General features: G+C 43.3%; 1 protein-coding gene across 4 annotated transcripts in view; it reads right to left on the bottom strand.

The window, feature by feature from the left end:
- LOC127354098 (neuronal PAS domain-containing protein 3) overlaps window positions 1–17,111 on the bottom strand; it is a 286,712-nt gene that overhangs the window by 267,211 nt on the left and 2,390 nt on the right. For 2 of the 4 annotated variants that reach the window (XM_051383753.1, XM_051383754.1), the window contains exon 1: window positions 14,076–14,812. The exons of the other annotated variants lie outside the window; for them this stretch is intronic. In XM_051383753.1, coding sequence (XP_051239713.1) covers window positions 14,076–14,125 — 50 coding nt within the window. In that variant the 5' untranslated portion in view covers window positions 14,126–14,812. Of the gene's footprint in view, window positions 1–14,075; window positions 14,813–17,111 lie in introns of those variants that run through there. 4 annotated transcript variants of the gene reach the window in all.

Below are 17,111 nucleotides of genomic sequence, written 5' to 3'. Positions count from 1 at the left end.
CACAAAGCTGCAAAGGGCTGTGGAGAGGTATGTTCTGTGAGTCCTGTTTGACAGGAAACATATTTTTTAAGCTATATTTTGGGCTTTTTACGCCTTTGTAAAGGAAATATCAGTAAACTGATACGCACAGTATCATCATGTCTTTCTCGCCAGGTACATAATTAAACAACATTTCCTCATTATGTTAATAGAGAACACAATTCAGTTGGCATTACATTTCCCTGAAAATGTATCTGCAAATGCAAATTAGTTGCAGCCTATATAAGCGTAATTTCTAGGAGACACTGTTGAAACTTTAATCTTGAAAAACCTTTAACATAATCAGAAAAAAGCCAAAACTGGACATAACATTCACAGTATTATGAGAGTGAGTTATTGAAATTAAACTAAAAAACATTTGTTCAGTTGGATTTGCTGTTTTTATCTTGAGTTTAAAACTACTCGAGGATGTACCGAACATTATATTAATGCTTGTATATACATTACAATGACGTCAATAAATAAGGCTCGTGAAAATTGATTTTTAAAGGACGAGGATGTAAATTAATATCTATCTATTAATATCATTGATCCAACAACCTTTAAACCAGACTAATATCTGTGTATGTGTGTGTGTGTGTGTGTGTGTGTGTGTGTGTGTCTGACAGCTCTTTGAAGAGCGCTCGTCTCTGATCAGCATGAGGTCGAGTCTTCTCCCAAATGTCACCATGTACAGCTCGGCGGGTCGCCATTCTCACACACACACACACACACACGCTGACATAAAGAGAGACTTCATACTGCACACACATACACACACACTTTATGACGCAGCAGAGAGGATGAGACAGACTGAATGTGTGGAGGAAAGAAGAGGTGGAAAATAGTTGGAGGTATGAAAGAAAGAAAGTATGCAAACAATATTTATAATTGCGTTTAAAATATTAAGAAAATGCAGTTAAAGTTCGTTGGTTCCTACTGAAGACGGAAATCTTTAAAACAGACAAATGCATCGTTTCAATTTAATCAGCTGCTCGATGTCACACACAGGATAACATTTGCTGGGGACTATTTTCAGAGGCGGATTAATCCACGTTTGTTGCTTTGATGAGTATTTGGGGCAGCAGGACGGTTTATTTTCTCAAATGCATCATTTATCCCTCGCACTGAGGTGTCCCTCCTCATCCTCCCGCCCTCCTCCCCCCTCCCCTCGCTCTAACAGAGAATAATCAATAGTCATTTCACCCTCAGGTCTCCTTCCTGCCTACGGGGGCAAAACAGGTGACCGCACCGGGGGGCAAAGAGTAGACGAGAGGAGGTAATGAGAGCAGGGGAGAGGAGATGAGACAGACAGCAGGAGGAGGAGGAGGAGGAATGATGGCGACTTCATATGATGGAAAAACAATGAAAACAATGAAGAACACGCACACACACACACACACACACACACACACTTATCAATAAACATAATGTAACATGATCAGCACACACACACAAAGGCTGGTATCAAACACATGGGGCGAACAAGTACTAAGGCGAGAGAGAGAGAGAGAGCAGATCATCATCATGCTACAACACCTGTCCTGGACACACACACACACACACACACACACACACACTCAAATTAATTTCCAAATAATTCCTCTTGGGGTTGAAGCAACAATATGAGCAGCTGGCTAATCTACATGTTACTGCACCTGCTTTAACTGCTGGACTCACACACACGAGAGCGGTTACTGTTTGTATTTTTACTCATAAAGATAATAAATGAACGTAATAAAAGTTGTAAATGTTATTTTTATAATCTTTATGTACGTCCTTAATTTCCTCGTAATGTCTTTTATGAGTTAAAGTGTAAAGATTGGGTGAATATTGGTCTTTTTGAATAAATACATCTCAATTTCTCCACGGTCCTCAATAAGTGGAGGTAGACTTGGAAGACTTAGGGTTCGGTCACACCAGCTGGGATTAGTTTATTGCTGGGATCAGTGGATTTGGCTGCAAACGTGTGAACTCTGACATCTGAATCTGCATGGACTGCAGATTGTGGAGACAGAGCTGATGTTTGTGGTAGTGGAGAGAACCGGAGAGTCCAACATGGAGGAAGACAGCATATTGTCGCACCATCAGATTTTATATAACTGCGATCTGGTGGAACGGTAAAACCCTAACTACAAATAATAACTGAGCAACTTGTTTCCCTTAGTTACAGTTTAAAGCTTATTTTTCTTTTCTTTACCGTCTGTTATTTTCGCTGTTAACGCTGTCTTGAAATGTTATATGAAGAATATGGATTAATAAAGTGTTAAAAACAAAGTAAGATGCAAAAACTAAGACAATTAAAGTGAAAGGGCTCTCACCAAAAATAAAGTTTGAACGTATTTGAAACGACACGAAATTTGTTTGAGTGAATTTGAACAAATAATGTAAACATTAGCAGTCAGACGAAGGTCGCACGCTCACTCTTCAGAAACCAAACCTGTACTTTGGTTGAATCAGTACTTCTATTCCCTTTTTTCTACCTAAAGTATAGAGAATAAAGAGTGTGTGTACTCTCGGCCCAGTACCATTTTCAGTATGGCTGAGAACTTACAGGCGGTGATCAGACTGCTATTGACTCCAATGGATACGAAGCTCCTGCAGTTCAACCTGCACTCGTCCTGTAATTCCTCCATTATCCCTCCATCCCTTCCAGGCCATTAACATCAGTACCAGAACCAGAGAGGATGGAGGGGTCACGAGAGAGAGAGAAAGAGAGAGAGAGAGAGAGAGAGAAGGGAAGGGTTAAGGGGGCCAGAGAGAAAAGATGAGAGAAAGAAAAAGGTGAATTAGATGAGAGAGCGTGTGTGGAGTCGGGGAAAGAGGATAGAAAAGGAAGTAGTAAAAATTGGGAGGGAGACAATAACAAAAGAACAAGAAGAGAAGAAAGAAAGAGAAATAGGAAAGTAATATAGAGAAGAGATAGTGTGTGTGTGTGTGTGTGTGTGTGTGTGTGCGTGTGCGTGTGTGTGTGTGTGTGTGTGTTTAACCAATCTAAGGTGTAGTATAATTGAAGTGTGTGTTTTCAAGGACAGGTAGATATTGGTCCTGAGGTGGGAAGCTGCAGAGTCAGCAGGTCTGAGCTGATTACATCCTCTGTCTGCAAGAAAAGGGGAGGAGGATTGGAGGAGGATGCAGGAACGGAAAGGAGAGAATGAGAGAAAAGAGGTAAAGGCACAATGGAGGAGAGAAAGATAGAAGCAGCTGCTGACATTTGTAATACGGCAAATTACAACAAAAACTATATTTGTTAAGCAGGTGTGTGTCAGCAGCGCAGTGTGAGCGCTCAGGGATTCAGTTACCGCCTTCAACTGTGACGCGTTCAAAACCAGTTACGAACACAGTTGCAAAGGGGAGCGGCAACAATATCCTGAAACACAGAAACACAGGACCCGCCACCATTTTCAATGATTTCAACTCATCTATCATGTTTTAGGCTTCATCTCCAAATACTACAATACCCATGAGCCTCAGCTGCCATCGATACGGAGAAGAGTCCAATCAGGGAGAGAATTCATAATGCTTAAAGCCAAAATGTGGCGCCATAGTTGACCCCAAAGGTAAAGTGAATTGATTTAAACTTCATATGATTAACTCGTATGAGCTCAACAGCATATATCCCATAATCTTCCACTCGCCGTTACCCTGAAATCCAGAGCGTGTTGTTATTGACTACTGGTCTGGTGTCGGAGTCTGCACACGGTATTTTATTTTGAAAATTGAGACCAGATTCTCTATGCTCTAATATGAAAATGGAATAAAAGCACCATTTCTGCCAATGTGACAAAAAAGGATTCTGTAAGTCATTATAATAACCATTTTTTACCGTAACATTGGCAGCAATGGGCTTCCATACTTTGGAACATAAAGCTTTTTTCCATCCTCATGCATTATATTGCTTTTTTGTTTTTTCCTGAACTAACCAGAAGTTAAGTGATGTATGTAAGTCACATAACTGAAAGGAGTAACCGGACAAACAGCAAGTGTTAAGAACAAAACGAGGAAAACGCTTTGAGAAATTGCATAGAAATTGGAACCCTGCTGGTATGTAAACAGGCAAACAACCGCATTTGTGTATGGAAAATCAAGAAAACGTTACTAACAACGTGTTTGTGCTACTTTCCAGCCCCTGAAAAATGCTTCAGCCGTGTGCGGCATCATTTACATTTTCATACATTTCTCCGTCCGGGACAAAACCAGAGTCTGTATCAGAGCAGCGTGCAGCAAATTTACACATTGTTATTTGGTAACGACGTACAAACCGCCGCCGCCGCCGAGCCTCAATTGCTGGCCAGAGACATTTTCTATGCATTCACAAAGACAAATGTAAATTCAGTTTGAAAAGGAAAGCAATTTTCACTCAGACATAAACTACAGACACATCAGCGAGCAGTTTTTTCCTTCTCTCTCTCTCTCTGATAACCGTGTTTACATGCATGTCTGGACAAAACCAATCTGGTGAAATCACAGAGGGAAGCGGGACCAAAACTGCACGTTTGAAACAAAACTCTTTTTTTCCCTTTTCTCTCTGGCTGTTTGAGCGTCTCGAGCTGTTTCCTAACAACACGTCAGGATCTGGCCGAGCTCAAACACCCCACAAAACCCACCAAACCACCGAGCGGCTGCCAAACCCTCAGACCAGCCTCTCTCTCGCTCTCTCTGTTTCTGGGTCTATGTCTCTCGCTCATCAGAATGGGGTAATGGGACATTTTATTGTGCTATTTTGCCCCTGGGGAGGGAGGGGGGAGGAACGGAGGGAGGGGGTGTTTGTAGAGACAAAGCCAACTTTGTGCTTTGTGGTTTTTCTGTTGTTTCTGAAAGTTCGCCAACACTACCACCACCACAGGCTTCCCTTCTCTCACAGCTTTACTTTCTCACTCTTTTTTTCTTTCTCCTCTTAATCTGTCCCTTTTTCTCTCGCTCTGTCGTTCCCGTTTTCTTTAGAAGAAAACAGATTCTAACATTAAAGTCAGGTGGCTTCATTCGACCACAAAACACATGAATGTCAGATAATGCTGCGTATGACTATTTTTCAGCAATTTAGAATTTCTTTCCTTGGACATTTATTTTATTTTTTTTAAGAAAATCATCAACACTTCAATACTATTCAACAGTATCTAAAGTACTGAAACTATAATAAAAACACAGCTCTACAATTGGATTTCAACCCAAGGATGCACAACGGGGAAGAAAATCAACTGGTACTCTAAGTAGTAATCTTTATTATTAACATTATTACAGATGTGTTGGTATATGTTCAGTGACTTTTCCTATACCAGCACTTTGTGCAGGCTGATTTAAAATAAAAGGAACAATCTTGTGCACCTAGGACTTTTCTTCTCTTTGCCGTGGGATGAAAAGAGCTCTCAAGTATAGTTCTTTATACTAGTATTGTATCAAAGTTTAAAATTCTGGTATTTTTTAAAAAACTGAGTCGGTCATCAGTACATCGGTCAGTCAAGTACAAAACCTTTTTTTTTTAAATGAAGATTCCCATCACAACCTCCAAGGTGACCTCTTCAAATAACTTTCAACCAACAGTCCAAAACCCCAAAATATTGTTCTAATAAAATGTTAATAATCATAAAACAGCCAACAACAAACAAATAAAAATTAATTTAGATAAAACTTTATTGTCAGGGTTTGCAATTCTATAATAATTCTAACAGACTGGAACTGATTTAGTTTCCTGGATGTTTACAAGGTAGATTTATCATTTTACAACACCGGGTTGCAGAACAAGATCAGGTTGCAGTTCCCTTTCTGCTACTCACAAAAACAAATACACACAGAAATCATATACAATAGATGTATCCTGATTAATAATACTTGCTAAGAAATCAAAATATAGTATATTTTTGGTCAATTGTAACAAAATACACAGCGCTGCCAGTATTTGTTCCCCAAGACTGCTGCATGCTGCATTGATGGTGATAATACAACCTGAGGTCTCTTACAGTGAAGATTAGTATTGAATGTTTAATATTATAGAATATATCATCAGAAAAATGTCCATTTCCAGAAGTCTTCCATTGAGCCAACTTTTACTGTTGGCCTTCTTAAAGCACTCTGGTTTGAAAGTGCATCCAGTAAACTACAGATATCACAAATACACACACACACACACACACACACACACACACACACACACACAAACACGCTCCCACCCGCCTGCCTCCTCCGGGACAGCTAACCAAGCACTCCTGCAGGCTTTAAGAGGCTCTTAACCAGCCTGCGGGTGAGTTTGATTCATCCTAACAGTCGTCCACTGGTGAGAGTCAATCAGGTCGACCACCATTGCATCCTGTCTCTCAACCTCAGGCCCTCACTGACCCATCGCTTCTCTTCTGTTTTTTGTTCTGTATTAATCTTTTGCTTCCATTCTTTTGTCTACTTTTCTTGGAAAAATCAGCTGTGGTGAGAACAGCAGATTGTCACTGACTGTGTACCTGTAATGAACCTGAGACACTTCCTGAAGGAGGAATAAAAGTGGTTAAATGTGTCAATAAATGATATGCCCGTTGGTGAGCAAGTGCTGCCATTATTGTCAAGAAAACTCTGACAACAAGAAACTGAGGACCATGTGGAGCAAAACATATCTTATGTAGTTCAGAAATAGGAAATGAACAGCATGTGAACCCTGTTAACCTAAGTCCCTTCAGGAAGTTGTGATCGCAATTACCTGCGTGAATTCTTTCAATTTTGTCCAGTCACCACAACTTTTCACACATTTGACCAATCATTGTAGCTTCCTGGGAGTTTAGCAGTCCCCCGCACATTTTATTCCCACTAACAACAAGTTGCTAACCCTAAAAACATCGCAACATGCATCGCAAGTTTTTAGAAAAGCTGCCATGAAATTGGGCAACAATGAGACAACAATCCCGAAAAACACCTGCAAAATCCTGGACGAAATGTAAGTCTGAAGTTCTGTTCCACCCTAATGTCCTCCCCACGAGGAGTTTGTCGCTCTATAACACCGGCCACTAGAGGGACCTGTCACCTGAGCATGAACATTTTGCAGCCCTTGCTGAAACAACTGATCCTGTCTTTTTATGTTGGTCTCCCCATAAAATACCCCCCCATCAAATAATTCCTCCTCCCTTTCTCTGCTGTTTTTAATGTCCTGCTCTCCCTCACTACTGCTCAGTGACTGTCTTGCTCTCTTGTCCGGTCCTCTTCCTCCTCTCCATCATCTCTCCATCATCTTCCTCTCCAGAGCCGCTGTAGTGTACTGATAGTGGGAGCACTTGTGCAGTCGGGTATGAAGTCTGTCCTCCTCCTCCTCTTCCTTCTACCCCCACTTCCTCTCTCTCTCTTTCTCTCTCTCTCTCTCTCTCTCTCTCTTTTTTTCTCTCTCTCTCTCTCTCTACCTGGAAATTAATTTGGTCTCCTCCAGATGCCTATCGCCGCTGAAATGCCCCCAGAAATAGATCCACAAACAGCAGCTCAGCCAAAACGCAGCCACTGCCTGACAGCCTTTAGCAGAAATACACACACACACTGCTGGATAGAGGGGGAGGGGAGCAGATGGAGAGATGAATGGAGGGATGGATGGATGGATGGATGTAGGCAGTGAGTAAATGGTGGGAGAATTTAGCGTTGGAGGGGAGGAGAAGATGGATGGATGAGGGGAGAAATTAATAGATGGATTACCTACAAATTTGTACACTTTATTGCCTAAACAAACCATCACTTTTTAGATTGATTTCATTCCTTCCAGGCAGACATTGCTTTCTGTTCATTTCTATGAAAAGCAGCTTGCAGAGACTAGAAGCCTGCTGCAGAGAGATCATTCATCACAATAACAGATTTAATCACCTTTTTTTCCCCCATCAACGTTGGTTACAAGCAGGAGCTGTTTAGAAGTCTCGTCTTCATGCTGCATTCAAGGACATGTCTGAGATTTGTCTTCCCCAGGAACTGTTCATTATCAAAGCAGGAAGTAGAGAGATGTTCTAATAGCAGCACCAAACATTTGAGTAGACGAGTGGATGGTTGGGTTCAACAAACCATCTGACTCTGAAGGCCTGGGTTCAGTTCTTCTACCAACAGCCAATATTAGTTTCCTTTTAAGCATGGTGATATTTCCAGAACCTTAAACACTAGGCAACATCTCTGATTGTAGAACAGAGGCATAATGATTCCCAAGATCCTCTTGAGTGAGTGGCTTTATTGCTGTGCCTGAGACTGAGTGGAACGTTAAGCATTAAAACGTGTCCTGATGAGGTGTTTACTTGTTTTAACGAGATGTTTCAGCGACATGCTAAAATTAGAGATCCGATACCATTTCTCCCTTCCTGATACAAGCAATTTTTTCATTTTATTTTACCAAGAAGTACCATTGAGTTTAAAAATCTCTCTAACAAGAAAGACCTGGCCAATGACAACATATTAAAATACAATAAAACCACAATAAAACAGAACAACTATTCAAAACACAATGGCCTCTCAAGTAAAACCACTACCACCACAGTCTTTATGATGCCATTAAACGTGTATAATCTTTAGATCTTTTTGCAGTTTATTCCATGCTCAAGGTGCACAGTAAAACAAGGCCTTCCCCAGATCTGTCAAAACCCAGCACGCAGTACAAGCACCGATCTGTGTGCTACCAACCCTGTATGATTGCTCTCATTCTTGTATTTCTGGCTCAGCTTAAAACCTTTGTACAACATGAACAAATACATACAGAGAACGAATGCCATAGAATTGCCTTTTATCAATCAAATTTCTGACATTTAGCTAGCTCTGGCTAACATCACAGTACCAGAAATCAACAGTAACAGTAGCCGCACACTCGGCCTCCGATGGGCTAGTACTCATTGCCTTTGTTGGTTTGGATTGGTTCATTTTAGGAATGAGGAGTGAGAATGGTTAAGGAGAGAATATCAGGGTAAGCCAATAAGAGTCAGAGAAGGGTCAGGGGTATGGTAAGTGTCATGACTTTACCATCCGGAGAAAACTAGTTTGCAAAAAAATTCATATCTTCTGAAGACATACAGTCTGGCTTTAATCATGCAGCCTTATCTAGAGGCAGCAGAAAATGTGTTTTATTGGGAAAGTGTGCTTTAGAGAGGAGCTCATAACTGCATCCATCTGAGCAGATGACTTGTCATTTATGAAGTAAAGATGCACAACATTTACTGGTCCTAACTTCTCCAATCTGAGGATCTGCAACTTTTTTTCTGTTTTATCTGATTGGAGATCTTTGGCTTTAGACAATTGGTGAAACAAACAGAAAAAACTTGATATCACAAAGCCAGAACACAGTTTTTGCCTCCCTCATTGCGGTCTAAAGTAGGTTTCTGTTTGGGGAACACATTCGTCAGAGATACAACCGGTGACATCTCAATCGCTTCTTACACCTGACTGAACAAACACATTGCCCCGCTGAGCCGTCAACTAAGAAAACACGCTGGCTGCTGAGGAAATTTCTCCTAAACTATCCACCATGAATCCGACATGAGCCTCATCTCCTTCAGGGATCGGTCAGAGAGACAGAAACTGGCTTTCATCGTCTGTTCTGAGCTGTAAAATCACCGGATTCCCTCTGAGAAATTTCCGAGAGTTTCACCCTCAGCAGGTGAGTAGAAAAGGCCGAGGTGATATCAGATAATAAGTCTCACACTCGACAGCATGAATTCAACTTCCTCCCGTCAGGTCGGAGCTTCCTGCCTTCTCAGTTCAGGACAAATTAAAGGATAAAACCTCTTTGTAGGAGAATCAGTGAAAGTGAAGGCTGGACAGCAGTGAAGTGTAATTTCAGCTCCATACATTTGACCTCCGACCCTCTGCCTGCTCTTTGCTCTTTAACAGCACACATATGCAAATAGCCGGCTGTTAATCTGCTGCTCAGCACTGACCTGATACCTCTGACTGCAGTCATAGTCTGCTGTATATTGTACTCATCTACATGTGGCCACCGCGCAACAACACCATAAACCATTGGCCTGACGTTCAGGCATTTCAGGTTTGCTGAATTTACTGAATGACTGCTCACCTATTGGACAGGTATTGACAATAGGGTTGAAATCATCATGACAGACCCGTAGTCCCTTGAGACTTGAGACTGACCTTCAGGCCGAGTCAAGACCAAGATCCAAAAAAACCAAATCTGTCCCCATTGAATATTCCTCATACCTGTACCGTAGTGAGAGTCAACTGTGATATAATTTTACTCTATAACAGTTCCAAACTTGGAAATTTTATAGGAACATGAAATACATCTTTTACCTCATTTTCTAAAATAATTTCTAAAAGAAAAAACCCTGCTAGAAACCAAATTTTCTTTCACAAATCAACACAGGTGGCCGAGCTAAGTTCGAGATAACAGAAGAAACTCAAGTATCATAATGTTAAGATATATTTTAAGAAAATCTATATTTTGTTATCTACTAATTACATTTAACTTGAAATACCAGATATATTTGTATTAGGATAACATATCGGCACAATATGTTCATTTATCAACTGAGAGTTGATACAGGAAGCATGTGTGTTTTATCCTACAATGATAATTGAACTGACAGCAGGCATTTAATATCCGTTTTTGAACCAAGTTTACAGTTTTTTTGCAACTTGATTTTCAGCCCAATCGCCCAACCCCGCCTGTGAACTCAGCAGCTTCTTGCAATAGTGATGAATGTAATGCCACAGCCGAGGACCAACACAGGAACTGGGTGTGACTTCAAAGTACAGCGGTAAACAAACATATGGTAGTATTTTCCGAACAACAGACCTCTTGACATTATCACTGGACACCGCTGTTTGTCCTCTGTTTTCTACCATTAATCAATGTTGATTTCTCTTAATCTCACTTTTAAAAACTAGATTTCGTGGCCTAAACGTAACACTCTGGGATAGGGATGGGAATCGAGAAATGGTTCCAAATTGTCTGATCCATAGGAATCGTATGCCTCCAATCAATTCCTTTTACCAATGCTGCCATTTTTCAAACTCTATTATAGAAGTGTCTACACTTCTGGAAACTGTCAACAAGAGGGAGTCGTGGCGGAGAGTAAGAAACGGCACAAAGCGTGGCTTCATTTCACGAAGAAAGATAAAAACAGTGCTAGTTGTAATTTCTGTAAAATCACCAGAATCATGCTCAGACTATTCTTTCTACGCAACACGGACGCTACGCACGAGTGCCACAGCTTCCCAACCAAATAACAGGTCGGTTATCGAAGGTAAATATCTTATGCTCTCATAACACTAGCGCCATGCAGGCAGACTTATTCCTACACAGAAACTTGTTTCGGAATTTATAAAGTATTGGACCAACAAGTAGAATCGACAATGGCATTGGTATCACCACATTTTGGAAAATGTGTTCAATATTCAGCATAAAGGCCTCTTTGTACAAACAAAGACAAAGGATTGATTGACTGATTTTATCCAGCCGATACCTATACATTTAGAACATGAAGGAAGATGTTAAGGAACTAAAAGGAATGACCTTGGTCCCAATTATGCTATAGGCTTGGGTCATGCTTTAGCTGATCACTTTTCCTGTTTTATCCTATTATACTTGCTGATAACACGGCTCAGACTGACCGGCAAAGCCTAAAAAACTGTGACGATTGTTCCACATTGGAGTTCAGATCCAGATGTTTAATGAAACAGTGTGATTAGAAATCATCAGATCTGAGGCAGGAGGCTGAGCTTCAGTGTGAAAGCTGTTGTCTGATGGACTGTTTTGTTCCTGTGGTGTTCAAGTTTATCTGGTTTAACCATTTACAGACACACACACACACACACACACACACACACACACACACACACCTGAGCACTAATAATTCCAGGACTGCGTGGCAAAGATGCAGCATAAAAAACTAAAATATATGAAAGCTTTCAGTTTCCACAATATTTGATGGAGTTGATACAAACGTGTCTCACAGAGAGCATTTACATTCCTGTCAGCTGCACTTTTTGTCAGAGCAGGTGTTGTGTTGTTAACCAGGAGGACGCCTGACTGAAATAAAAGCAGCGACACGACGAGCCAGCGAGCGCCGGGCGAGCAGGGAGACGACCTCAGCGAGCTGGAACAAAATTATCCGCTGCACCTTTTTCTTCACAACAGATGTTAGCGTAGAGGTTACGGGGGGGAGTCATCACCTCTCATCCATATGAACAACATCACCCCTTCACGCTAAAGTCAAACGAACCGTCTCGAATCATCATCGTGGTTTTCAACACGTATCGGTAGGTTTAAAGACAGAACGATGTTACAACACGGTAGAAACACACTGAGTACATCATCTGTCACTGAAATACAAAACTACCCTGAAAGCCATCAAAGCACAATGACATGAGTGACCTGCAATCACACGTCATTGTGCTTTGATGGCTTTCATGGTGACAAAAACGCATATTCACATGGAGAAAATGACTCGACCAAATGTCGCCAAGAGTCAACAGAGCACAATAGAATAGGACAGAGGATCAAAAAGTGTCCAATATGTCCCAAGTGAGTGCAGAAACCCACTTGACAGCAGGTAGAAATGTAAAGTTGTGTCATCAATTCAATGCTCACTGAATATGCCACCTACAACACCCCCCTCCAAAAAAAACCCCCACGAGGCATCATATCAAAGTTATGCAGGTAACAAAAACATGTATTCCTGTTCAGAAGAGTCTGCACAGAATAAAACGAGTATAAAACACAAAGCTGCTCTTTCAAATAGAACTAAACTAAAAACATAATGTGCCATTAAAATGGAAGAGAACTGGGAAGAGAAGAACATGTGTACCAGGTGCCAAGGTTAAGTCCTTGCTGCGGCGGCCATGGGCTCGAATCCCACCCGTCCTGTTACTCTCCAGCTGTCACTATCAATGAAAAGCCCAAAGAATTATAAAAAAAAGAGGAAAAAAAAATAAAATCATGTTTGGTTGCTTGTAATTAGAAGTCAACAAATCCAATGTGTCACATATACAGTTAAATCGTAGAACCCATTTGAAACGAGTTGATTCCAACAGCAAACAAATAGACACAAAGCCATTTGAGTCTCTAGTCAACAGGTGAAATAAATGTTTATTCCTACACAGTTTGACTGAAAACAGAATCAAAGTTATTGTCGTAATCTCCAAATCAACAGGTGAAAAAAAAAGAAACGATGTCCTGTACGTACAGAATGTTTTCAAAAGAGCAGGTATGAAAATAAAGTTAGTTTTTAATGTTTCTGATGTGTTTCTAATGTCACAAAAAATGACAGAATCTCTTCATCAACAGGTGACAATAAATAGGTATTCCTGTGCAGGTAATGCAGCCCAATGTGTGCCATACTGAATGTAGAACGGAGCACAATAGATCCGCTCTGTGGTGAGAACAGATCACATAGAAATCCACTAGTTGATCAGCTGTGAGCAGGAAACATGTTTGCATATAAAAACACAATTATTCATATTTCCACCTTAATTCCACCTTAATAATCAGAGCCAGTGAACCAGCTTTAAGGTCATGTCCAGGTCTGCTCAGTTTGACCTGCACAGGCACATCCCTCCACATTAAAACTTCCTGTTAATTCCTTTGGCACACACACACACACACACACACACACACACAGTGTATACAGTAGTGCTGCACACACGCTTGTCATCGATGGATGCACATGTTTTCCTCAACGCTCACACACCTTGCTTGCTTGGAGCATCAACACACTGCATGGCTTCCTAACGTGCACGCGCGCCAGTGCACGTAAAGGTACACACACACACACACAGGGGCAGGAAAGGCGACCACGCCAGGCAAAGCAAAGACAGTCCTCTGTTTCCCCGAACAGTCAGCCAACCGACCTGTTACCCAGCAGCCACAAGCCTCTCCGTCTGACACACACACACACACACACACACACAGGCGCGCGCACGCACGCACGCGGGCACGCACGCCTCGACTCTCCTCTGGAAAGGGTAACAGCGTTCCTCCTGACACCTCCAGGATCTGAATAAAAACGCAAAGTGACGCGGAACAGCCGGTAACCCGCCGGGCTCCGGTTCTTGTGTGCAGCTGTAAACATGCAGTGAGGGAGGAGGAACAAAAATCCAAGCCCCGTTACCGTTCTCTCCGCGTCGGGTCCTGCTGGATGCTCGGCTTGGTGGGCGCCATCTTCCTGCAACAATTATTTGATTTCTTACTTTCTGTTCTCTTCCCTCTTTTTTCTCTCTGCTCGGATTTATTTGGACGCGGAGGCGCGGCGGTGCGCTGCGCCCTGACAGCAATGCGTCATGGTCGGTGTGTTAAGACAAAGCCATGTCCGTGTGTGTGTGTGTGTGTGTGTGTGTGTGAGAAAGAGCGTGCGTGCGGTGCGTGGCGTGCGTCTCGTGCTTGTCTCTTTCCTCCGCCGCCGCTCAGGAGCGTGGAAACAACGGGCGGTGGAGGCGAAGGCGAGGAGCGGGCTGCAGCAGCAGAGGCATGCCGAGCGGAGTGAGGGGGGAACCCGGGGTGGATGCCTCTCAGATCCCGCTGTCTCTCCCCTCTCTTCTTCTCTGTCTCTCTCCACGCACACACAGCTTCGGTTTGGCACTACAGAAGAATTTCCTGCATGCGCTCCGGAGGAGAAAAAAAGAGCCAAACAGGCGCGTCAGATCTTCACATTCTCGCCGCCGCTGCAGCGCCTACATCCCCGGTACAATCCCCGCGGCGGAGCGTCGCTGTGCGGTCACAGTCTCTGTGGTTATCCGGAGCATTTTTCCCTCCTCTGGCTGCTGACAGGAAAAAAAAAGGACACCACACATCTCCGGTATTTTCTCCAGCCCCGGCGCAACAACGCCACTCAGTTGCAGTTGGAGTCAGTTTGTGTGTGTGTGTGTGTGTGTGTGTGTGTGTGTGTGTGTGTGTGTGTGTGTTATTTTTTATTTAATTCTCTTCCTGTATTACAGGTTGCACCGCGGGGCTATTATCCAATTTTTATCCATCACAAAAAAAAGCACCACCCAGCGTGCGCGGGGGGTGATGGGTGATTTATTTGGATGGTTGCCCTGTAAATCAGATCCATGCACCTCCACCCCCCCACCACCCCCTTCCTCGCCACCCTCCTTCCTCCAGTGTCATAATAAACACATCATAGCAAATGTCTCACTCCAGATTCCAAAATCAGAGAGCAACTTTCTGTGTTACTGCGTCTCTGTGCTGTTTGGGTGTTTGCGTCTGTCTGAGAGGACGCTGGAGTTTGTCCCTCTGAATCCGAGCCCAGCTCCTTCTATCGGCCCCTAAAATCAAATTATCCTGCTCACTTTTTATATCTGAGGCCACTAAAACATATTTCCCTCCAGGCTTTGATGTTTGCACGTCAGCGATGGCTCATTATCCTCCAACAGAAACTGCCCCCCCCCCCACATTCATTTAAATTCCTCCTTTTTTTTATTATGTATAATTCATTGTAACCTAATCGGTGTGCTGTGTGATTAACCCCCGGGCTGCAGCCCTGGAAGCTGAAAAGCCTCCCTCTCTATACCAATGACCTGTCAAGGTCAAAGGCATGCTGGGTATTCTCCACACAAACACGGGGTTACAGGCGCTGCTGTGGTGGAAAATAAAGCCTGGAGAGGCGAACCGCGACCTCCAGCCGACGATCGTCATGAGCTGAACGGCTCGCCGGTCCGCGCACGTGCAGCTGTGTGCTCGGAAAAGGCGTCAGCGTGTGCTTCCGCCTCATTCCGGTGCACTGATCATTTCACAGCGGACAGAAACACGACCTAATGTGCATTTTCAAATCAAAAGTGAGCGTTCCATAAACTGAGGTCAGTTTCGGCTGCGTCCCTGGTTGGCGATTTGTCTGTCTAAATGTGAAGAAGTGCTTGGTAATGTCGCTTTTTGGCCACCAAAACCTGAAAAGGTCACAGGTTTGACCCCGCAGTTGAGCCTTGACGTCATTCATGCACTCAAACCATAACCCTAACCCTAACTCTAACCCTGGGCAGGAAAACAAATCAAATCTGAAGAGTTTTGGGGTTTTTATCGAAGCACGGACGGAGGTTTTGCTCCGTGTGTTGTGTTTCTGAACCGAGACGCAGCTTTTTTTCTTTAACCTCTGTGAAACAACTCGCTCTGTTCTCTCCCCGGACGAGGTCTGGCTGCTCCTTCTGTCTCCATCTCGGCTCTGCTTACTGAGAGCAGTCAAACGGAGGCGACGTGGATAATGGAGCGTAATGTATAAACATATTAACTCCCAGCTGTTTGTTGGGGGAAACATATAGAGCGAGGGGAAGAGGGGCGGCTAGACGACGGGGGCCAGATTCTTTAAAACCGTCTTGTTTGGCTGAAGCCTCTGTAGCTGTTGGACACAAGTAATTGAGTCTTTGCCGGTGAGTTTTAAAGAGAGACCTTTTAGGCCTGCGTTTCAACTCGGGGGCCTTTAAGGGTCCTCGAGGAGATGTGACGGGTCCCCAGCTGCCAAGATGACGACATGGTTAGATTCCAGCAGGTTTGGTGTCAGAAGGAATGATCAGAGAACGTGTCAACCCACTAAGTCTAATCCTCGCCTCCCACATATGGACACAAACACAAGGTTGTGTCCCGTATGGGGGTCTGGGGTCTCTGTGAAGCCCAGAAGCCCTGCTTTAAATAACAATACGGCCCTTATTCTCCTCGTATTTGTCGCTTTGGAGGGCTGAGACGCTCTCAGCGCACTCGGAGAGAGAGAGGCCCCGGCTGTGATTTATGTCGTGTTTGCTCCCCACAGCTTTTAGACTTTACACACACACGCACACACACACACACACACACACATAGCTACACTCCATAATGCCTAGAGTTCTTTCGGGTAATAAGGCAAAAGAGTGTGTGTGTGTGTGTGTGTGTGTGTGTGTGTGTGGGGTGTGTTTGGGGCCCCCCCACAGCTCCGGATGATTAGAAAAAACAACCCTACTGAGCGTCCGGACGGGGAGGCAATCATTGAGATTCAGATTGGAGGGGAAATAAGGAAATAACAGGGCGATGGATGGAGTGAACTGTCGCCAGAAAACAGGTTGGACTGGAGGAGCCGCAGCTCCACGACCAGCTGAAAGACACTCAACGCGCTTTATCTTTCCCAACGAAATAACTCTGTCCTCTATTTCCGATGAATCGCCGTCTGTGTTTCCACTGAATTACC

Source organism: Dicentrarchus labrax, unplaced genomic scaffold (assembly GCF_905237075.1).
Source record: "Dicentrarchus labrax unplaced genomic scaffold, dlabrax2021, whole genome shotgun sequence".
NCBI lineage: Eukaryota > Metazoa > Chordata > Actinopteri > Moronidae > Dicentrarchus > Dicentrarchus labrax.
Note: the sequence above shows the minus strand (reverse complement) of the source record. Positions and strands in the feature narration are given on the sequence as shown.